This window comes from Fundulus heteroclitus, chromosome 4 (genome assembly GCF_011125445.2).
Source record: "Fundulus heteroclitus isolate FHET01 chromosome 4, MU-UCD_Fhet_4.1, whole genome shotgun sequence".
NCBI classification, from domain to species: Eukaryota; Metazoa; Chordata; class Actinopteri; order Cyprinodontiformes; family Fundulidae; genus Fundulus; species Fundulus heteroclitus.
In genome coordinates, this window is record NC_046364.1 from 6,584,001 (window position 1) to 6,607,690 (window position 23,690).

General features: G+C 37.7%; 1 protein-coding gene across 1 annotated transcript in view; it reads left to right on the top strand.

Moving 5' to 3' along the window:
- LOC105931903 (protein kinase C-binding protein NELL1) overlaps positions 1 to 23,690 on the top strand; it is a 269,740-nt gene that overhangs the window by 71,153 nt on the left and 174,897 nt on the right. Inside the window, exons 5-11 of the mRNA XM_036135703.1 lie at positions 94 to 166; positions 680 to 762; positions 7,643 to 7,777; positions 11,589 to 11,691; positions 14,901 to 14,974; positions 19,630 to 19,729; positions 22,880 to 23,008. Coding sequence (XP_035991596.1) covers positions 94 to 166; positions 680 to 762; positions 7,643 to 7,777; positions 11,589 to 11,691; positions 14,901 to 14,974; positions 19,630 to 19,729; positions 22,880 to 23,008 — 697 coding nt within the window. The remainder of the gene's footprint in view (positions 1 to 93; positions 167 to 679; positions 763 to 7,642; positions 7,778 to 11,588; positions 11,692 to 14,900; positions 14,975 to 19,629; positions 19,730 to 22,879; positions 23,009 to 23,690) is intronic.

Below are 23,690 nucleotides of genomic sequence, written 5' to 3' on the forward strand. Positions count from 1 at the left end.
TTCTTTTATCTTGAATCATTTTGTGGTCTGAAGATCCAAAGGAACGACCCGCAGAGTTGATAATCCATCTTTTGCCTTTGTCTGTGTTTTCAGGGCACCATTCAGGACGTGAAACTGATCTTTGCTCCTAATGGCTACATCACACAGTGTCCCAATCTTAATCGCAGTAAGTATCTTAACAGCGTTGTCATGAACAAAGAAAGGAGAGAAGAACGGTCCTCTGTGTATGCCGTTGCAGCACTGGCCTGTAATAGACAATATGTCAGACAGGAATTATGTTTTCTCTCTTCTCTAGCACAGGTCTAGTCTTCATTTGGTCTTACAGTGCAGCCTAGTTTCTTCTTCTCTTCTTTCTGGATTTGTTTTCTGTCAAACAGATTAAGATCCAGGGTCACTGCTTTGTTACTCTTTCTGTCTCTGATCAATAAGGCAATCAGACCCTGGTGCTTTAATATTGATACAGACACCCACCACAAGCATTAAAACAGACATTTTAACAACAACCACTTCAGGATTCACTCTTTTTTGCTGCGACCACCATGGACAGTATCATACAGAAGGAGTTAGAGAAAAGACATTTTTCTTCTCTCACATTGTGAAAGTTCCGTCTAAAAGTTTCTCTATTGCTCTTCCTTTTCTTCTCTCCTCTCCTTTTGATGCGTCCTGTTTGCCCATTGAGCTTGCCCCACCTGCAGCGATTTCCTGAGCCTGGTGCAAGGCATCATGGACCTGCAGGAGCTCCTCGCCAAGATGACCCTCAAGGTAATGAAATGGAATGACCCCCCCATGGATTGAAAGACATCTAACAAATGCCTATTGCAAAAGCATTTTATGAAAAATTGCAGGCAGTAGAAAAATGTCGAATGTGTGAACTTGTGGGACATGATAACACATCTTGAATTTAAGGGGGAAAAACATGGATTGAAATTGTGTTGCTGGCTTGGCTGAAGTGCATTGCAATTAGTCCAGCTCCGGGTGCGTGTTTAGGATCGCTGTCCTGCTGGAAGGTGGACATCCACTCAAGTCTGAAGCTTTTTCCTGCCTCTAATCCAATGCTTCTCAAATAGTGAGGCAGGTACTGCAGGGGGGACTGCTTGTTCACTAATATTCTCTAGCAAACATGTGAGGCCTTCACAGAATATATGTTAACTCAATGATTAAGTGAATTTGAATTTTTTTTTTTTGCGGTGTATTTATATATAGGAGTGTACAAGAAAAGCGGGGCTACATTATGCTACAATGCTGCTTGTCGGGACTTTGATGCAATCAACTGGGTTCCCTTATATAGTAAATGTCTGACCAATCTGTATAATCTGACCCAATCTGTATAATATGATTGAATTTGACCTTGTAAAGTGCCTTGAGATGACATGTTTCATGAATTGGCGCTATATAAATAAAATTTAATTGAATTAAAATTAGGATTATTCTGCCACTTCTGCATCTTCACACCCTAATGGCAAACATTTATAAACTACTTTTTATGTCATAATGTAATTTTTTACCCAAGAATTGATGCAAAACTGTTGCTCAACTTCACCTATGATACAATACCTACTTTTCTAACATAATTGTGACAATTTGAGCTTAATTTCTTAATAATTAGTCTTTGAGTTAATGCGTATTTATTAGCAAATCGATTATATGTTTCACAGTTGCGTGATGAAGTAAGAAAACAAACATTCAAAGCTGATGGGATCCGACAATAGACAAGAAACCAACAAGTGCCAAAACAGTAAAGTGGTCAAAGACCCTGACAGAACAAGACCTAAAAGTGTATATAACGTGTGGAGACGAGGACTGACGCAATGCAAATTTAGTTTCAAATTAACCAATGGCCGCAAGAGACATGAAATCTGAATGTAGATTTTAAAAATTTTAAATATTTGTTTTGCCTAACTTAGTACTGCAGAGCTTAGGTTGGTCTCAGCTGCGCACACAAGGCACAGGTACAAACGGGCTTCAGAGTTTCCTCAGGAAATGCGGCGGCATCAACTCGACAGGAGACTAACGGGCCATGTGCTTTGGAGAGCCACGTGGGATAAAGTGATCCATTCCAAAGGCTAAACATCTGCAAAAACCATCCGCAAGAGTATGTGATGGCCTTTGTGTATATATGTAATTGCGTGTGTGTGTGTGTGTGTGTGTGTGTGTGTGTGTGCGTGTGTGTTTGTGTGCGCGCACTTATGTGGCTGTAAGGGCGATGCCATTTAGAAGTGGATGAGGCAAGGACATCCCAGTGGGTGAGTGAGCTATAGAACATTTTCGGTGTAAATAAGGATGAGATGACGACCATTACCCTACCGCTGTGTCAGTGCCTCCTCCTTCGCATGAGCACAGCTCGACCTTTTGCCACCTGACCTCACTTCACATACAAGTCACAGCGGGGAGGATGTAGTCATCTCCCGCTCTAAATGGCTCTCTGCCTATGCAGTGGAAAATTGAAGGATCGAGCATGCAGTGAATAATTGCTTGCTCCCTAGTTTGTGAAGTCGAGTGTCAAGGTGAGGTGAGATGACACTAAGCCCCTCTGTGTGTGGATAATCACGGCAGAATTTGCATGTATTACACTTCTGTCTTTATAGGAAGGAGCACATTGTATGTGAAAATCACCGAGCTTTTACTTGTTGCAAAAACAAGTCCTCTGGGTATTTCCTATTAAGCTTTCCGACATCAACCCCCACCAATTTAATTAGCGCAGAGGCTTTTAAATGCATCAGATTTCTGTGATGCTTTGCCTTTGACTCTAAGCAACTTGAGGGAAGCTAAATTCTGCTGAAACCCGATGCAGCGTGAGTCCATCCACCTTCCAGACAAGCTCTCTTTTCCTTACGCAGTTTAAGTAACCAACCCAGCAAGTTGCTGCTGATACGTGCTAACATTAACTTTAACTATGCTGATTTTCCTTGTGAGTTCTGCTTCCAGAGCGTGGCACATCTGACAAAACCATTGCTACAATTTACAACTGGAAAACAAAATTAGCAGATGGTATTATATGTCACATGAACTTAAAACCGAATGTTGCTTAATTATATAAATGGCATATGGGACATAAACTATATAAACCAACCCCCACTGGTAACTTCTAATCTGTCGTTTATCACCTAAGAAATATATACATAGAAAGTCCGGTTGCGTCCAATTTAAGCCTGTTTGCTGTTGCGATAACTGAGAATTTTCACAGGAATATCGCGAAATTGACAAATAAAAATGAGAAAATTAGAGCACTCCCAAGTAGTCAACATATCCACATTAGTGGTACTTAAAGATGCAGTAGTTCACTTTTCTATAAATTATTTTTTTGACATATTTGTTAAAACTGCCACTGTGTCCTGACAGTAAATTATGAGACAGGTCATCTGTAAATAATATGAAGCTCCTCTCGGTTTTCCCAGTGGGAGCTTGATGGGCAGCGCTGCCATTTGCCGAAATGCACAGCTCCTGCTCTGAAGCAACCAATCAGAGCTAGCCGCGTCAATCACGCTTATGCATGCGTTGCTCACAAGCCTCCAGCCTCTCATGCCGTCAATTAAGCTCAATATTGCAAAAACAACACGATGTTGCAGGAAAACTACCAGTTTTTCAAGCTGGACCTGCTCAGAGAACAAAGACGGGTAAACGGAAGAAGACCAATGATGAAAAGCAGGCTAAAAAGAAAGAATTAGACCGAGCCTGGAATAAAACGAGTGTAAACATCAGAGCAGCATGGCAGGCTTCGCTGTGGAGGGAGGGCAGCAGAGAGCAAGGGGGGAGGAACCTGCAGGATGTGCGTGTTCAAATTTTCAGGCCAAGTCCGCGTGTTTTCTCAGAACTTCCGACTGCAGCTTTAAGAGTTATTATTAAGGCCTTCGATGTGTGGCAGCTTGGGCACTGGCACCTTATTGGATTCAGTCTAGCATCCATTGTCTTAGTTATCTCTTCACGACAGTTATAGTTTATCTTTCCTTTAACTCAAATGCGACTAAATGCTCCAGATATCATTGGCTACCTGAATGTGGTCAGAATTCATTTTGCCATGTAACTTTCACATAAGCTGTGCAAAACAAAACAAAAAGGAAAAGATAGGATGTGATAAATCTACAGAACCATTTTTTTTTCCTTCGCTTGCCTTGCTTGGGATAGGTATTTCTGAAAAGGGGGAAAAAAAAGGTTTATTCTTTCACAAGCCGTCCTGCCTGGTGTAGAAATAGAAGTTACATGCCTATTAGCCCCTGAGTCCTTTGTGCTGCATCACGGTGCCATTTGATGCTCAGGTTGTACAGGAAATGCATTCCTCTGCAGCGCCTCGAGGCAGACCCCGAGCCTTTGAAACTGCATTTCAAACATTTTGTTTAGGGGTCTGCTGAGACATTTCTCCACCATTCATAAATCTCCTAGCTCTTCAACAGGGGCCCCTTTAAACAGAGTAAAATGCCTCTGTGACATCTAGTGTTTTTCATTTTTTTCCTTAGAAGCCTCAATCACACTACAGCAACTCCTCTGTTTCTGACACCGAGGCTCGGGCGAGTCTCTGAGAGGTTGTGGGGGTGTAACCAGCTTTGACTCTCTTGAGTGAACCTATCATTTCTGAGTTGGACCCAACGAGCAATATCAATAGGACCTTTAAAAATCGCCTCACCTTCCACATAGACAATAGATTTTTTTATATACTACTTGTACTTGAAAACCTTTTACTACTTACTACATTTCTGGTAAGATGTGACCTAAACAGCATCAGAGAGCCAGAGTTCTGTGAAAGGGGAAAGACATTTCCACATCCCTATTTACGGAGAAGCTTCAAAGCTTTTCGCAGCTTGCCTCAGATGAACTCCTCCTTTCAAGTCCACTCGCAACGATTCAAATGAATAAAAGTTTGAATTATTATTTCAACAATCTTTTTGTTTTAGCCCTTGTGCGCTAATGCCCCTGGTGCTCTACTGCATATCTTCCTTGTGTTTCATCGGCATGGACAGATACACTGCCCTGGGTAAACAACAGTGCAGCATCACATTTCTATGCATCTGATACTGTGGCAGATGCACCAGCTTTTCTTTGTTTTTTTTTTGTTTTTTTGGATATCTCTGATTCAAGAAATCAATGTGTGATCATATGAGCCTTGTTTATATGGCGCATCACCATGCTGGGAGTACCCAACAGAAGATAGGTACACTGTGGTCTTAGAGGGAAGACATGGTCAGCAACAATGTTCATGTAAAATGTGGCATTTAAGCAATAACTATTTATTACTAAAGGCCCAAAATGAGTAAAGAAAATATTCTCTTTACAAATAAATCACCAGCCTGAATTATTGATACAAGGCAGGGGTGGACCTATGGTTTTGACTTGTTTGTGCCGAATTCTGACTGTATGATCTATATGGTGCAGCTGAACCTTTCTAGGACATGCAACACTTTTTTCAGTCTGCAATTGTCCAATTTGGATGAGCCTGTGTAAATTGTAGAGTCTTTCATTTTATTTATTTATTTATTTATTTATTTATTTTTTTGTCAACAGGGGTGACACTCGGCCTTTTGCCGCTGTAGCCCATGTGCTTTACGATTTGACGTGTTTATGGTGTGCATTCAGAGAAGTTATTCCCCATGCCTTGGTTGCAATGGGCAATTATTTGAGCTACTTTCGGTTTCTATCAACTGAAGCCAACCACACTGACCGTTCCCTCCTGGCCTCTGACCATAAACAAGACATTTCTAGCCACATATCTGGAGCTCACTTAGTATTTTCTCTTTTATGATACACTCTCTGTAGATGGTTGTCGGTGAAAATCCCAGTAAATCAGATCTTTCTAAAATACTCAGAGCAGCTTGTCTGGTGCTAAAAACCATGGCTCATTAAAAATCTATTGACTACCTTTTCTACCCATTCCGATGCTTAGTTTGCACTTCAGCAAGTCATCTTTGCCACATTTAGATGACTAAATGCTGAAGTACCTGTCATATGATTGGCTAATTCACTATTTGTGCTAATTAATTGAGAACATGTACCTAATAAAATGACCGGTGAGTGTATACTGCACACATGCTGCACTGCAAAGGAATTTATTCAAATATCTCAGTCTCCCGGTAGTAATAGTACTTAATCTCATGCTCTGCTATGCTCACTCACCTCAGTATGCTGAATACTCAGAGAGGCACCAACCTGCTGTCTGCATTTAGTGTGGATATATTCTCTTTACTCTATTTTCATTTGGCCTCCAAATGGAACAGGAGGATCAGATAACTTTAGAACAATGAAGCCTGCGCATAATCAAGACTTAGACATGAATTGTGTTGCTGTGTCTGTCCATCTTGGGATTAAAACATTCTCCTTCCTCCTTCAGCTGCAATGACCTCTGTGGGCCAATCGTATGCAGCGATGGTGACAAAACATTTTATCTTTCATTTGAAGAGATTATATTAATCTGTTGATGACTGGAGCACACATTCTTTATGATAGATTATATTTTTTTAAGTTAATGAGGATCAGCTTAAAAAACGTCACAAAAGAAACTGAGAAAGTTTTAGGAAGCCTAACAGACCTTTTTTTTAAAGAACTAAAACAGTTAATGTGATTCCATTTTTTTGGCTTTTATTACCGCCTTACTTCTTACCATTGACTATTCTAGAGAAACACGCTCTGCAACTGTTTAACTTTTATGCTAAGAAATGGTTGAAGGATGGCCAGAAAAGTGTTCATTGATAAACAATTTTTTCACTTATGTATATATTAAATGTGAGTAATTTGTTGCTGCTGCTTGTGGGTGTTTCTTTTTTATGTTTTTTACATTTTGTAGTAATCTGTACAACAGATGAAAATTTGTCTGCAGCTAAAACTGGTTTGTGCCACACATTTGTTGCACAATGTCCCTGGCAAATAAATAAATAAATACCCAAATAACAATACACAGGAGTTCCTTGGTTGAAAGACAGACTTGTAATCTTTTTAAGACCCAAACAAAAACTTGACAGAGCTGATGCTTTGAGATGATATATTATGTGTTATTTTAGCTTATATTACATCTGGTATTACTGTAACCTCATCTGTTTACTTTTATTAATATCACTGAATCACACAAACTGTGCTTCACTCTGTGGCAGTTGTCAAAACATTAATCAAGCTAATTTGTTGTAGAATTAACAGGATAATTAAATGACAGCTTTTATCAACAGGAAAAATAATTTTGGATAAAAGTAGGTCCTTTTTTTTTTTTTTTTACATGCCAACACCTATGCAAACATGTTTCTTGCTATGTAAGTTGTTGGAAAGGTCTAAAATTCAGCCCTGTTTGTTGCATCTCACCTGCTGCCCCCTTCCAGCTAAAAATGCTTTGCCACTTTTCTGAGTTAGGGGTGGTGAGACATTACAGCGTTGGATTTGAACAAAAGTTACAGAAAAATAAATTGAGGGTGTACAAATAGAAGGGGGAGAAAGGCAGAGTGGGGGCTGTCATTCCTATCTGTCATGTCTCAGCAGACCACTGCCTGAGGTGCGGTCTTGACCTGAATGATTATCACTTATTCTATTTGCCCTTTAAAAGAGTGGCTCTTGGTGGAAAAGCTCTCTGTGAAACTTGACTAGGCTCCACCAGAGGATACGGGGGACCGGGTGATGGGCCGCTATGATGCATTCTCAGGCTTTAAAATTGCTTTTGTGATTCTGTGTGCAGCTGAACTATGCTGAGTCTAGACTGACCCAACTGGAGGGCTGTCACTGCGAGAGGACCTGCAGCGCCAATGGCCTGGTGTACCGGGACAAAGAGCTGTGGGTGGAACCTGAAAACTGCAGGAACTGTGCGTGTAAAGTAAGTGCTACGCTCGTACAAAGCCCCAACATTCAACTGCTTACCATGATGTAACACACAGTAAAAATAGCAATATGCTTTAAACCAGAGGTGTCCAATCCTTTCGGTACATGGGCCACAATTGTCCAGTCAAAGGAATTCGAGGGCCAAAAAATTAACAATTAGCTTTAACCAAAAGGAATTATACACATTGTTACCTGCTCTACAAAATATAATCATTTTAAATAAATAAATTAGTCTAATTTTTTTGTAGGAAATAAATGTGTAAACCATTGTTAAAAAGGGTTGTGCTCATTTCTCGTATTAAAATATGGCCATCCAGTTTGCAAGTTTTTTTAAATAACTTAATTTGACTCTTTAATAATAATAAACTTTACTCTTTTTGGTCTAGCAATATAAGAACAATATTTGGACCGGTTGTTACTTGAAAACACTCGCTGTAATTAGCCAGTTTTAATAATTTAATTCAATACAGATTTTAATGCACCAAAGTCTGCATTTGGGTAATTAAATGTCATTGGATAGACGTTACTATGACATTAAAGTGAATGTCAAAAGTGTGTTTATTAAAAGATGAATACTTTGTGTCGTACTTAGTATTTTCAATTTTAGGATTTTAACATTTCCGTGATAATTTGCCATAATTAAAAACTAAAATCTTCCATCTGCATCAGCCACCTGTGTAGGTGGACCAAATCTTTTTTGAAATGCATCTTTCCAGAATCAGTACAAGGGCCACAAATGGCCCCTGGGCCACAATTTGGACATGCCTGCTTTAAACCGTAGTTTAAGTGCAGACTTAAACTTGAGCAAATCTGCTTTGTCACAAAAATCTCAATCATGCTTAATGTCTTTGTGTCTTAAAGCTATTATTGACAAATTAGAGTTTTCTGAAGAAAAAGATAAATATTTTGGAATAATAATTTTATAGCAAGTCATAAAGCGTTATGTTTTAGGGACTGCAAATACTTTTTGAAGCTGAATTAAAATCAAATAAAAGTTAAGGATGTATGTATGCTTTAGTGCATAATAATGGAAATATCATATTTTTTCACATTGTCTTTTAGGGTATTTTACTGTTTGTTTTCTCCTCCATGCTTTGTAGTTCTTTAAAATTAGTCAGAAAATGGAGCTCATATTTCAGAAATCACTATTGACTTGGAAAAGCCTGATCAGTGAATCTCTAGTAAGAACCCCAGTTATTGTCAGTAAATATTGTTGCAGGTAATGTTCAAGGATAGTTTTACATAATATGATTTTATTTTTCTTCAAATTCTTGACAGGGTCTCAGAGCAATGAGTTGCCTTGCCGTCAGCAGAAAGTATATATTTATTTTTTTAAATCACACCTAGAAAAATGGTACACGATAAAATAACCTCTGTGTCTTGTAGCACGCCCCAAGCATATATTGGCAGTGTTTGCAATCAACAGTTTTCTTAATTTTCAAAAAAAAACGAATCTTTGCATTTCCTGCCCACCCTCTAACACAAGATGCATCATCTAATAAGCTTCCATACCCGACTGGCTGCATTCAAACACATGGGCTTCTCGCAATGTGTTGAATCAGGCCATTCAGGGTCCTGAGAGTTTAGACTTGCTGCATCAATACACATCAGGCACAGTAAAGCGTTTAGTCAGTCTGGTTTCCTCCTGTGGACATGCCATTAACTGATAACCACAGCGTCCTAGGGGGAATGCTTTTCGATGACTCATGAAATGAAGAGGCGCTTGCAGAGAGAGATATCAGGCTCAGAAATTAATGCAGCCCTTAAGGGTTTGAATAAATACCTCATATCAACAGGCTACTCAAGAACAGTGCAGCCTCAGTAATTAATCTGCGTCTTTTATTCTGAAATGTGATGGGTTTTTACTTTAGGACAGCGGTTTTAGGTTGTTTTACATGGTGTTGAGAGATTAATCATTCAGTGTTGGCTAGATAAAAACATTTAACAAGTTATACACAAGAGTTGCACCATTAGGTGCGTTATTAACAGGTCTTAGTGAATTTGTGATTTTCACTTAGCCTAATTGCATGAAAAAGATGCTGATAACAGCCGACCTCAGTCTGTTTTAAACAACATTGTGTCTGTCTTGGATCTATAGTGTAGCTTTCCACCAAGCAAATGATTGCCACAGAAAAATCTGAGGCTTCTGAATGCAGGCAAAGAATATAAGATGAGGGGTGAAATCAGAAAAACACATCAGCAGTAATCAGGAGGTATAGAACAGGCCACAGTCCCACTGATAGCTGCAGCAGTGGCTGTGGAACCAGTGCAAGTGTGCAACTTGCACAATGTAGCTCGACACAACAGAGCTTTAAACTTTGCTTACGTATTATAAGTACAACTCTGACATTCTGTTTTTAATACCAACTTTGTTAATGGCATCCAAGAAAGAAAAACCAGGGTTGTGTTGCCTTTACTGATTCTGAAAGTAATCTAAAAGGACCAAGGGATGTTTCCTGTGACTAATTTCAGATGAGATGAACTTGTATTCTCTTTTTTTCTTTTTTTTCTTTTTTTTTAATGTGAGGTCATGCATGGCAGTAAGTTTCACAAAACCTAGTTAGTAGAGGACTTCCGTTTTAACTGGCACCACTGGTAAAATTAAAATGCAAAGTTTCTATTTAAAGATATCTTACTTTATCTTAAATCTAGCAACGACTCTCTGGATATTCTAAAACAAAACAAAAAGGTTTTCATTAGAATGGGGTGGTTGTTGGTGGGTTAGCAAAGTTATAACTGTAAGGAATGTCCAGATCAGGAGTTTTTTTTTCCTACCCAATTCAGATTCGAGTCATGTAAAATCAAGTGTTTGTGCATAACGGTTAACAATCTGAAACTACATTAAAGTTAAAAATCAATGTTGTATAAATATGCTATTTAAAAAGCTTAAACGGACAAAACGGTGCAAACTGCCTTTTTTGACAGCAACAGATATTTTATCCCAGCCAGTATTTATGTGCTCCTAGTCAAACATAGATCAAATGAAATATTGTTTTCTCATTTGTTTCAAATAAGTTTTTTGACTCTACAAATACAGCTTCAATCATTAATAAAGTTCTATATTCCACTTAACACATATATATTTATTTTTATTTTTTTACACAGACCAGTTTCTAAAGTAGTAAGCTGTTAACATGTTAACTTATTTGTTTTGATAAGACTCATTGATCATTTTGCACAAAAATATTCAAGTGTGGTTTTGTTTATTTGTGCCGTGACAAAACTCATAGAAATGGCTGTTCTGCTGTCTCATAAGCTTTGGCACTTTTGTGTTATAAAACAAAACTGTCTGGAAATCTTAACAACGTGAGCAAGAGCGGCTGACGTCCCAGATAGGGAGACAGGAAGCTATTACTGTGAACGTCATTAATTCTTTGGGAAAACCATATTACATTCATTAACAGTTAATGCCTACACCCTGTAAAATAATCTGCAAGCTATACATATGAAATAAGCTTGACATTTTTAATTGGCAGGCTGATATGTGGCCACATGGCTCACTTAGGGTGCCGCTAACATGAGATCCACTATGACACATTCTGCTGCCTTCTTCGGCCAGGTCACCCTTGTGAACGAGGTCTTGATCTAAATGGGTCTTTTATCTGTTTAAAAAAGGTTTGATACAATTTTAATTAAACTAATTCCTTGAAAATAAAAATAAAAGTTATTAACAGTTGATATTAGTTATTTAATAGGGCTTTTGTTAAGGACTTCCCTAGTTTTCATTCCTAAACAAGTCAGATTAATTTAACTGATCTGGATACTGAAACTGTGATATTTATTCTTCTTTTAAAATTATCTGAAAGAATGGTGTGGTGGAGTGTCGCAGGATCTTCTGTCCTCCAGCCAACTGCTCAGACGACATGCTGCCTGTCCATGTTGATGGGACTTGCTGTAAAACATGCCGACGTAAGTATCAGCAGAAGTCCATCACAGATCTCTATAGTTTCTGTGCAGAATTCTGTTTCACAGTGCATGGAGAGCTTCCGGTCAAAAATTTAATAACTTGCTTTCAGCGGTTCTAAAAAAGAATCACTGACTGTGACCCCTTGAAATGAACATGGAGCTGTAATTAAAGGCACCATAATTTGTTTACTTGAATAAATCAACAATAATTGTTTGGTACTTTAGCAGAGCATCAGATAGTAGCACTTCACTGGTTGGTTAATTAGATCAGACAAACTCATAATAAATTGTGTTTACTGGCTTTCTTGAATTTGTGTGTTTTTAAAAGTTATTTTTATCTTAGTTTAAAATTGTAGTTTACATATCTACTTTAGGAATAAAACATATTATTTCTATCAGCATAACTCAACTTCTTACAAAATGATCTATTTTCTCTTTCAGTGGCTTTGGTGCTACCATTTACCATTCAGCTTAAAAAAATATAATGGTTGCTGCATGTTAACAATTGTGTATTTCCCAGTCAGTATATCGTTTTTCTGAACCTACTGGGTCACTGTTCTGTTTCTTATTGTTCATTGCTTGCAAACGATTATTTGCATTATTTGCATCTTGCAAAAACAGGACAATAGGCAAGAAAACGTTCAATTTGGCTGTGTGAAAGACTGTCCCTGTTTACATGTTTACGACTCTCTATGCTGGGTACCTAATAGTTATTTGAGAGTTTAAACAGCTGCTATTCCTCCAACTATACATAAAGGGTTAATTCCTTAGCCAAGGCTTTAAATGAAAAAAAAATCAACCCACAAATTAATTTCATTCTGTTTGCCGTCTGTTTTTTTTTTTTTTTTTCATTTTTGTACAATAAGATGTAGAAGAAAATTTGATTGGTTAGGTGACGAAGTTACATTTCTGGTTTACTTTTTTTGGAGCAGGGTAATTGTAAAAGTATAAGAATTTTATTTTTTTATTTTTTACTTAAAATAGGCATTGCATAGTCATGAACATTCAAAAGTAAATATGCCAGAATTAGCCTGAAGGCTACTTGACATATGTAGTTTCTGGCCAGTCAAAAGGAAAAAAGCAAGAAAACACCAAACAATCAGACACTAGATAGAAGACATTAATCAACCAATCAATGAATAACAAAAGAATAGAATAAAAGATAGTGGAACATTAACAGCACTGCACATGATAAGCATAATCTGACATTAGTGATCACAGATCTGGTTCCCTTTGAGCCATCTTTTACAATTGGTTTTAAACTAACTGAATGTACTAGAGTCCCTTATAATAGCTGGGATGTTCCAACTTTCTGTACCCTTGACTGAAAACACCTGTTGACTAAATGTTGTGTGTCTGTGAGGTATTACACAGTCACCTTTAGTAGACGCTCTTCTTACCTTTCCACTAGTGTTGGATTTTAGCTTAATAAACTCAGCCAGAAGTGGTGGAATGAGTTTATTAAGTATTAAATATTGAACAGGCAATTTAAAAATTTCTAAATTTTTCAAAACTAAGAATACTGTATTATTGGAGAATGAGACAATGATGAAAGGACAGAGGTTTTCTGTATAATACTTTTAAACCCTTTTTTAAAAAAGTGATTCTATTATTTTTAATGTCAAGTTTGTCAGTGACCAGTTAGTAATATGGTATTCAAAATGCGAAAAAATCGTGCAATGAAGAAACATTTTTGCAGCATTTTCTGGCAATGATAACCTGATTTGTCTGAAGTTATATCTTATAACTATTAATCTTTTTACATGATTTTTTTAAAGATAAGTCGACCACAAAATTTAATGTATTTAAAAGTATGTATCACGGAACGTTCTCTTTAACAAGACATGTGAGAAGCTTTGAGGTAATGTTTCAAAAACATGCAGACGGTTTTTGAGGTTAGTAAGGATCATTGAGCATCTCGATTGTTGATTGATTTGTGCTTTTGAGATTCATGTCGACTTAGTTGTAAAATTAAGCATCATTGCAATACTGTTTAAGGTCTTGGAACATTAGTAACATTATATTAAAAAACAAAAAGTCAAGATGGCTTTGTTACTGGACATGACCAAGCGTGCAGAACATTTTTGCGGCAGAACAGTCAAGGTACTCATATACTCTTTCATCAGGATGATTTACCCAGCCAAAAAGCAAACAAGAATGGTTTGAGAGGCACAACAAGATTGAGGTGTTGACTTGACCTCCAAATTCCCCAGATCTCAGTCCAATTGAGCATCTCCAGAATGTGCTCTGCAAACAAGGCTGATCCATGTTGGCCCCACATCACAACTTACCACACTTAAAGGATCTGCTGCTAACATATTGGTGACAAATAGCTCAGCACATCTTCAGTGTTTTACCATAGCTTATGCCTCTATGGGTACCAGCACACAATCAGGCATGTGGTCAATATGTTATTTTCAGATCAGCGTATTCAGGGGTTTATATGCCTGTGCATTGGAAATTAATACATACTCATTTGTATTTTCAGAGTAGTTTAGATCTGAATTCAAACCGACACAACTGGTGTTGTTCTGCTAGCAGAATTTACCGTTTGAAAGAGCAAAGATCACATCTGTCTTCATGCACGTTGAAATATAAGTAATATCTTAAAGTTTTAAGCACATATGGTTCTTGGTCCCAGACCCACAGACAGCTGTGCCTTTCTTAATAAAAAAAAAAAGAAAGCAATCCCTGAAGTATAGAGCGCCTGAATAATTTCAGCCCTCCTTTGCCTCCCTCTGTCCCTCTGCTCATTCCTCCTTCCTCCTCTTGTTCCTCTGTGAACATCAGAGCTCTGGCAGGGAAGAACGAGGAAGCTGCGCTCCTGAGCTGTGACAGAGCATGCTGTGGTCCAGCACCCTGGAGAGGAGGAAAGCAGGACTCGGCATCATGTGGCTCACTTACTATTTCTGATTTATTAGCAGAGGGATGCGCTATGAGTCCTTCATCTGTTGTGTTCTTAATGTGCTGTTACGTTTACCCTCCGCTTATGCATATTAGCAAAGAAAAAAAAAAGTAACCAGGTAAAAGAAAAATGCAGAACGTTGTACGAGGAAAAGAAAGTTTCCAGCGTAATCTCAAAACATTCTTTGAATGCCACTATTTGGTTTACTATTAAGCTAAAAATGGTTTTAATTGTTGCAGCTACTGTATTTACATTCAAGAAAACAATATTGCACTCTAATATTTTATTCATCCTCTGTGCTCTGCAGCTAAATGTACGTACATGGGACAGACATTTTCTGAGGGTCAACGCTTTCTCTCCAGGACGTGCAAGGAATGCCAGGTATCACTTATTGCATTTTGCGATCCTTTTCTCTTGCATTTATCATCTTATCTGCAGTAATATCACCAGGCACATCTTTTCAGGGGAAATGTGCGATGATTGTATGTGGTGGACCACTTGGTGTGTTATTCAATTAGCTAGCAGGCCATATTATTTTCCCACCCTCTTGCAATCTGTTCGTTCTACCTATTTTTGCTCTAATGGTGAGATAGCCAGGTAATTATAATAACTTATGAAGCCAGCTAAACAAAGGCATACACTGAATTGAAACTGCATCACTGCAAGGTTTATAATGGCAGTCATTTTTTCCAGATCAGCATGAAAGAAATTTGAATTTTCCTCTCTGAGAATGCCTTTATCTTTAAAGATAGCACTCCAAAGAGGAAATTACAAATTTGTAAATGTAACTGCTTACAAATAAGCGTACGGGAGATTCTGGGTCTATTCATCAGTCCTCTGACAGCCTGGAATATTGTCATACTTCAATCATTCCCTTATTTTTACTCATAAATACGGACACTAATAACCAATTTGTATTGTTTGATATGAATGAAGGCTTTATTTCTTTGAGGAAAGCTGCTGTTTACCACCAGGATGTCCAATAAATTCCAGCAGGTGTCCGTAAATGTGTGATCCTGATTTTGAGTGACATTGCAAATTTCAAAGAGTATCTAGTGTCTAAGCTCTGAGTCTTACAGCGTGGGACATGTGTGGAGTGATTAAAGTAAGACTGAAGTTCCTCAGGGGATGAGGAAAGAAGGAGAATGAGAAAGAAATAAGGCGGCTGTATAGATGGAATTGAATCTGATCTGTTGTCAAAATTTACAGTTCTGCGTTGTACCAGCTTTTTTACATTTCCATTAGAAATTCACCAGTTAACTGGCCAGAGACTGGAATCATTTTTCTCTCGTGAAAAAAGGGGAACATAAAATAAGAGGGACTTAACTTTTCTCTATGCAACCATTTATCACACAAATATCCAGATGTACATCATTTAAATTTACCACTTGTCACAATATCCATGTGATTGAATACTCTTGTATGAGTATTTTAACTATATTTAACTAGTTCTTCAGATGAGGCTTTCTTTAGTTTTGTATCATTAAGTGTTCATTTATATTTTAGTTCTTACTACTGGAGACTGGTTCGTGGATTTTGTTCATAGTTCATTCATTCTTGATTGAATTCTTTCTTGTTTATTTGGTTAGACTTCTTTCCTATGTTGCTCCCTGTCGGTCCCTGTCAGTCATTGTCCCTGACCTTCAGCTCTCTGCCATCATTGTTCTCATCTGATTACTTTCACTTGTGTTCTGCCTCACTTTTCTCCTCAACCCTGTCTGTTTTTAAAGGGACTAGTGATGTACTATGACTTTATGGCTTTCTACACCAGTAGGCCACTCTGGTTGCATACAAAGGTTTTCCATTTAAATTACCACACTCTCTTTGCTTATTATATAACATTTTTGCTTTTTACACTTATTTTTGCTCTGTTTCTTAATAAACAAAGCACTCTTCTGTACATTTACCATAACAAGACCACGTGACCAGAAATGCGATATTGTGCGCAATGAGTAAAATAAGGTAAAGCAATGGAGCCGAGCGATTCAGCAATGCCCAGCGTAGGAGGGAAAAGAAAGTGGTTAAGTACTTCTATAGCCTGAAGTGATTTAGATTACATTCATTCACCCATTCAAAGGCTGACAGTGTTAAGCTACATTGTAGCCACAGCTGCCCTGGGGCAGACTGTCAGAAGCAAGGATGCCATACAACAGGTGCCACCAGACCCTCAAATAGGACTAAGTAAACACTATCAGGATGATTGTTTGGCACATATTGTTTTTCTTAGAAGATTAATAATGTTTTTGTGTTTTCTATGATGATAGTACATGACCAGGCCCCTCTAAACTTCATAGATTCTTCACTTGCTGGTTTATCTGCTGATTTTGTGTTCCTGTATCCCCATCATTATGCTCCATACTGCATGCTCATTTACCATTAGCTTTTAGTTTCTGCCTTAATGCAAGTTCCAGTTTTTGTTCCTTCAATTATTTCCCTTGTAAGTTCTTTAGAGTTTACTATTATTCTTCACACACCATTGGGACCCAAGTTCCTGTCTGCACTTTGGTCCAGCTCCTACATCTCAGCTTTTCATAAGGCTTCTTGCATTTTTTTGTCGTAAATGTTTGACTTTACAATGTTGGTTAATATTGGAGTTTCTAATATTGTAAATTTGTGCCTTTTAATCCTGGAAAATCGTCTTTTATTTTCTTACAAGTTTACAACTTTTCAACATCACTAAATATCCAAGTTTTTTAAAATGTACTATTGTTTGGTGAAAATGTACTCTCTGTGGTAAAATATTTTTTTTTCCATCAACAATGGCACTAATGCTCTGCTGTAAAGCTAACTAGTATTATAAAAATAAAGAGTATTTAATATTTTGAACCCAACTTATGCACTGGAAATATCTGCAGTTTTGCGCAACACGATGTTTATTAATCGTATGCTATTTTAACTTTGTTAATTAGAGTGTGCCTTGTTAACTATGTTAACAAGATTCAACACAGGAACCTCAGTAAATTAAATAAAACCAATCCTTAGAGCCTCTGGCAGTTAAGTGAAGTAAATCAGCAGCTTTAATTGGCTAACTTTTAAAAGAAAGTACCTGTAAGTTTAACACATAAATTGACTGCAAAAAGGTCTAATCACTTGGTGGCTGTATATACAAATGATGCTCCAAAGTTCCTTATATTTGTTATAAAAAATCCAACATGAAGGGGAGCTCCGAAGGACAAAATCCTCATATTGGTTTTGATCGATACCTGAGACCTTGAGAAATCACAGAGGACCACCAGCAGGCTGATATACCAGTCAGAAGGCAGGAGTCTGTGTATCATTGTCTGAAAATCCATATGGACAACTTTCATCTATCTGTGTCCTTGTGTGTGTTGTGAGTTCATCCCTGCTGTAGCAGTTTCAGTATTTATAGCCATCTTTCATTTTTGACCATTAAATCTAGACTTAAATGACTCTCTCTTTGTGTTAATGTGTCAATCATGAGTGTTTTAAAATGCCTTTTTGAGATCTTGGGATGTTTGGGGTTTCTTGGATGTGCCTGTTATGATCATTGCCTTTTTTCATATTCCGTTCATTTCTCTGTGCTCATTATTGTTAGATATGGATTTTCCATATTCTGTTTCTTTAAGCATCCCTATGTATTCCAGTGTTCTTTGTTATTTGTATTTTGAATTATTCCTGTAAGATCTGTTAGATTCTTCCCCTGGGTTTCGTTGTGTTTCTGTTCAGCTCTGTTCCGGTTAATTAGTCTCCCTCCCTCAGCTGCCCTGTCTGATACAGCTGCTCCACAGCTGCCCTGACTGCTCTTCTGGTTATCTTGTCTTTTCCCCACCCCGCCTCAATCTACATGCTCAGCGATTCTTATTGTTCCCCACTGGATCCGTCTTTTAGCGTGCTGTGCTGCGTCCTGTGCTCTTTGAGTTCCTGTGTGTTTTCTGTTCTTATTAAATATTCTTCCTATGCTCATCCCACATTTCTCTCAGCGCTTATGTCACATTACAGAAATCAGAATACTTTTTTTAAGTTTTATAATTATTTTAAACCGTCTTCAAAGTGGCTCAATGAAACCCTGTTGGTATGCATTCATACAACCCTTGAACGTCTTCACACTTTGTCACATTACAATCACAAACTTCAATATATTTTTAGTGGTATTTTATGGACCAGACCAACCGAAAAAAGCATATAACTGTGAAGTAGAAGGATGGTTTTCAAAGGCTTTCTGAGACAAATCTGAGAAGTGTGCTGTTTATTTGTATTCAATATGGCACAACTACAAACCTATAAGCACACGACTGTCCACCTAAACGGGCACCTAAATGGTACCTCTGGAGGAGCTGCAGAGATCCGCAGTTTTGAAATAATCACATAAATCCCAAATGATATGCATCAATATTTATGGTTGTAAATTAATAACATATTTTAATTCATTTTCAAGCCATTGCTGGCATGCTTCTGACAATAATTGATATGTTTAATGGCTATAAAACAGGCTTTAGCTTTTCCCTTTTTTACCTAGTACCAACCACTCTTAACAGGTTCACCAGCTTTTATTGGGGATTGTACCATTATACATACCACACTTCTAAAATCATTTCTAACAATTTTTGTTTCAGAAGAGCAAGTAAGCCCACTCGTTAAGCCATTGAAAAACTGATGCAATAAACTGTCTATGTGCTTCTAACGTGCAGAAATAAAAAAATAAAAAAAATCTTTTTACATTTTAGTTTCAGTGCAATACCCACAGAAACCTTCATGTGAAATTTCTTCAGACTTGGAACAAAAGAAAAAAATATTGATGAACATGAAAGAGAAGGGAATATCTAATAAAAATAAAGATTGATCTTCTCAACAACATTTTATTCCAGAGCCATGCTTATTTCAAAGCCTTAAGACAGAAGGTTTGTTTGCTGAAGTGGTTATATAACTGATGGGTTAAAATTTACACCTTGTAACAGATTGGATTTTATAATTGCATTTTTTCTGGTAAAAAAAAAAAAGAGTAACCGTTGCTGCATGGACCTTCACGCCTTTAACCCCAGCATTGTAATTGTAATCTCTGTGTGTTGTCCTTGTAGAATGGCTTGATGGTGAAATTTACAGAAACGTGTCCGGAGATTAACTGCACCATCGGTGAGCAGATTTTACCTGAGGGCAGATGCTGCAATGTTTGCAGAGGTATGACTTCCATTTATTGCACTCGTTTAGCAATCCACAAACCCCCCCCCCCCCTTTTTTTTGGGTTTGTGTGTGTGTGTGGGACTGTGTTCACCACAGTGAGGAGTGAAAATATCCCTTTCTCTCTGTTGCTTAAGTTGGACTTCAGCAATAATTATCTACATTTCCTTTTCTGTGAGTGTCTTTTTTTTGTTTTTCTTTTATTTTTTGGCTAAGATAGCTATCAGAGCAGATTGGGCTGTCTTTTGCTGAGCACCTGCTATGCCAATTTGCCTGGGCCCTGCTGCTTTGGCAGGGAAGTACTACAAGGTAAATAGGCAGCGGTCTGTCAGTAAATACATTGACTAAACAAACTGTATGAGCTGGCAGTTATGGTACCATTAGGTGCCATTACGAAGAAAAAAAAAACACAAGGCAGGTTTGGCTAGAAGGAAATTGTACTCTTGTCCCTGATAAGATTGGTAACATGCCTCACACTCACCATATTTTTAGATAAGGATAAAAAGCATGCATAATACAGAGAGAGAGGACAAAACATAAAAACAAGGAAATGATGAAAGAAAAATAAATTTGGATGATTACATATTGAAGGTAAAAAAGCAACAATCATGAGAGTAAAAAAGAGGAAATGCATTAGATTGTTAGAAGATGCTTGTAGAAGACGGGAGGGAAATGTAACAGTAAGAGGAAATATGTGTGAGAGATGGAAGGAAATAGAAGAATGGAGGGTGAGGAGAAGAATAGGCTATAAAGGAACTGATAGGGGATTGAAGAGCGAGTGTGATTGGAGAGTTATACAGTAAGAACTTGAAATTATCAGGCTCCTGGAACTTTTTCCTTCCCAACCCTAATATCCAGTGTTTGAATCCACAGTAACTAACGCTGAGATCTGATCAGATCTGATCAGATCTCACATCTACTCCACAGCCCCTGCACTGCAAAAACGGAACTAAAAATGAGTAATATTTTCTTAAAATTAGTGTATCTGTCCTTGATTTGAGCAGGTTAATAAGGTAATCTGCCAATGGAATAAGACTTTTGCACTTAAAATAGGAACAACTTATCTCCATCATGTTACTTCAAGTGCAGGATGTCTAATTATCTTATTTTAGGGGTCAAAATACTCATTCCATTGGCAGATAATATTATTTACCTGCTCAAATCTAGGACAAAAACACACATTTTAAGAACATTTTACTTACTTTTAGATCCGTTTTTGCAGTGTGTGAAATGTATTTTTCTTCCTGGTACGTCCTCATGGTCGCACAGGCTCGCTCAAACTGGTGATTCCAAATTTGTCGCAGGGCTCGTACCTTATTATTGCACAGCAACAGAAAAGAAAAACTCTTCTCTTGAGTGTAGGTAGGTGACGTAAGCAAAGATTTGCACAAACAGCATTATTGTGCTAGACCAACATACTGTACATGTAAGTGTATACTTCCATGTTTGAATTATTTTCCATTTGTGTGCTAGTTACTAGATGTAAGGAAAGCTCTTTCTTAGGCTCCTGGGGGCACTGCCTCATAGGGTGTCTATGTGCAGCCTGTCTGTCACTTATTACACGACAGGATGAGATAGATCTGCACAGTAAGACACAATCATCTGTCTGTCACTGTCCTCATCAGTCAGACTAATTTTCGGTCAATCTATCCATTTCAGCACTCTTGTGAATGCGTGCGCTCCAGGTCTGCAGAGGTTTAGATATCGGGCGGGGGAAAAAGGCATTTGCCATAACATTATGACCACCTGCCTACTATGAAGTCATCTTGACCTGAGGAATAAAAGATATACTTCAAGCTGCCAGTTTATCTTTCACAAGAATAGGATCTAAAGTCAGTTCAGCCGGGTTAAAATAAATTGATTCATACTAAAGAGTTCACAACCTAAATATTTAAAACTACTTTCACTGCTCTAACTTGATCTAGTTCTCGTTCATTTCATCATACTTTGTCTAAAATTAGCTTTAAATGTATACATATTTAGGCCAGGACATCATTCACACATTAGCATATGGGTTATCTTATTGCCTAGCAACCTTTTTTTCCCCCTCTCCTGCTGTCTTTGCTCTACAGCTAAACTTTAATTTATATTGGGTGAATTTCTAAAACAGCTGGTTTCATTCATACATTTTAATAGTTTTCTCAACAAAAAAAAGTAATCTTACCTAAAAAACGTCACCAATGACATTCAGGTGGTCTTTGTATAGTTTTGGTCACAGGGGAATTAACCTATCACAATATTCCTCTTTTAATTAAACCTTGATTTGTATGTGTAAATTAAATCACCAGAAGGTAAAAAATAATTATGCCTGTTCAAATTATCTCCATGTATCTACAGTTCAATTCACAAGTCTCATCTTAAGCTATTTTACATTTCAGATCCAATCTAAGTCTAAATCCAATTAAATTTAAATAAACCTGTTACAGGTAAATACAACCAAATGCTTTAGATTCAGATCAAGTTACATGCAGGGCAATTGAAACCTATTATCCAGTATAATCATACTTAGTTTATTACATAATTGCAGAAGCCTTTACCTGGAACCAGAGGAGTTTTCTCAGCTGAACATTGTGTTGTAACACAATTTGCAGTGTTCTTCAGCTTACCTAACTGCAGGCATGATGTTATGGCTGATTGAGGTGGAGATTTGAGATTTCATTTCTGCACACAGTTTGCTCCTGGATGTAAACACAATGGGTAGTATTAGCAGACAGGGAGCCCGACTTCATAGTAGCTTCACTCCATCAGTGGTATATTGGCTGCCTTGCCAGTTTTTTTAAATTAAATATGTGCCTGTTCAGAAAGACCAAGACAAAACAACCGGGTAGCAAATTGACAGAAGCAAAATAGCAGCATCCAAGCAATATTTTCACCTTTTAGGATGCTCAACCTGTTCTTACACGAGCTGCAATTTGTGCATTTGTGTCTTTTATCATTGATGTTTGTGACTGTTTCCACTGAAGGAAAAACTTTTAAAACCGCATCACTTTTATATAGACATGCACACAAGGCTTGCTGTCATTCATGATTGAAAAAAAAAAAGTATTCATCTCTTTCCCAAAGAGCTGCATTTGGTGTGCCTGTCTATACAAAACTTTTCATTGCCTTGAGTGAGCAAATTATATCATTCCCTTTGCTTCTCTCTTTCAGGTTATGACTTCTGCGCAGAGGGACTCATTTGTGGAGAAAACTCTGAGTGTAAAAACCGGAATACTAAAGCAGAGTGTGAATGCAAGAGCGGCTATGCCTCCATCCATGGGGATTCTACTTATTGTGAAGGTATGACTTTATTTCACTCGGCTCAGGTTGTGCAGGTCTGGTTGTAAAAAAAAGGCTGTATGGGTAGCAGTGGGTGAAAGCGTTTAATTCATTGTTCGCTTTTAAGAGCCGTTTCATGGAAGCTCGGAGTTGAAGTAGGGGTTTTGCACAATTATGGTGACCGGTCTTAAAAGAACATGGATTGCTGTGAAAAACCTTAATTATTAAGCTAATGGTGACATAAATTCCCCTGGATAGAGCTTCCTGTTCTGTGAAACTATAACAATTGTAAGAGTTGAAAGGGATTCAGTTCAAAGGACCTTAATTCATGCATCCGCCATTACTTGTGCATACACATATTTCTGATTTGACTGTAATTTGTTGAAATAACAAGCCAGCCGTGTGTATGTTTTAATTTGTTGCTGTTTTATGGGTCCTAACTGCCATGGTTTTGCAAGCTGACTATTTTTCTGTAGATAGTTAGTGATCCATCTTCGGTTGCCTTCAGCGAGCTGTCTGTAAAACTTTTCAGACTACTTGTGGTTTGTTTTCAGGCAGCACAATTATTTAACTGCAGCCTTTGTCCAAGTGCACCAGTCGAAATTACAGCACAGTTAAAAAGCTTTTTACTTCATCTCAGATAATTCTTTGCCTAGCCTAAATGTTTCAGATCATCAAACAAAGGTTAATACCTGACAAATAT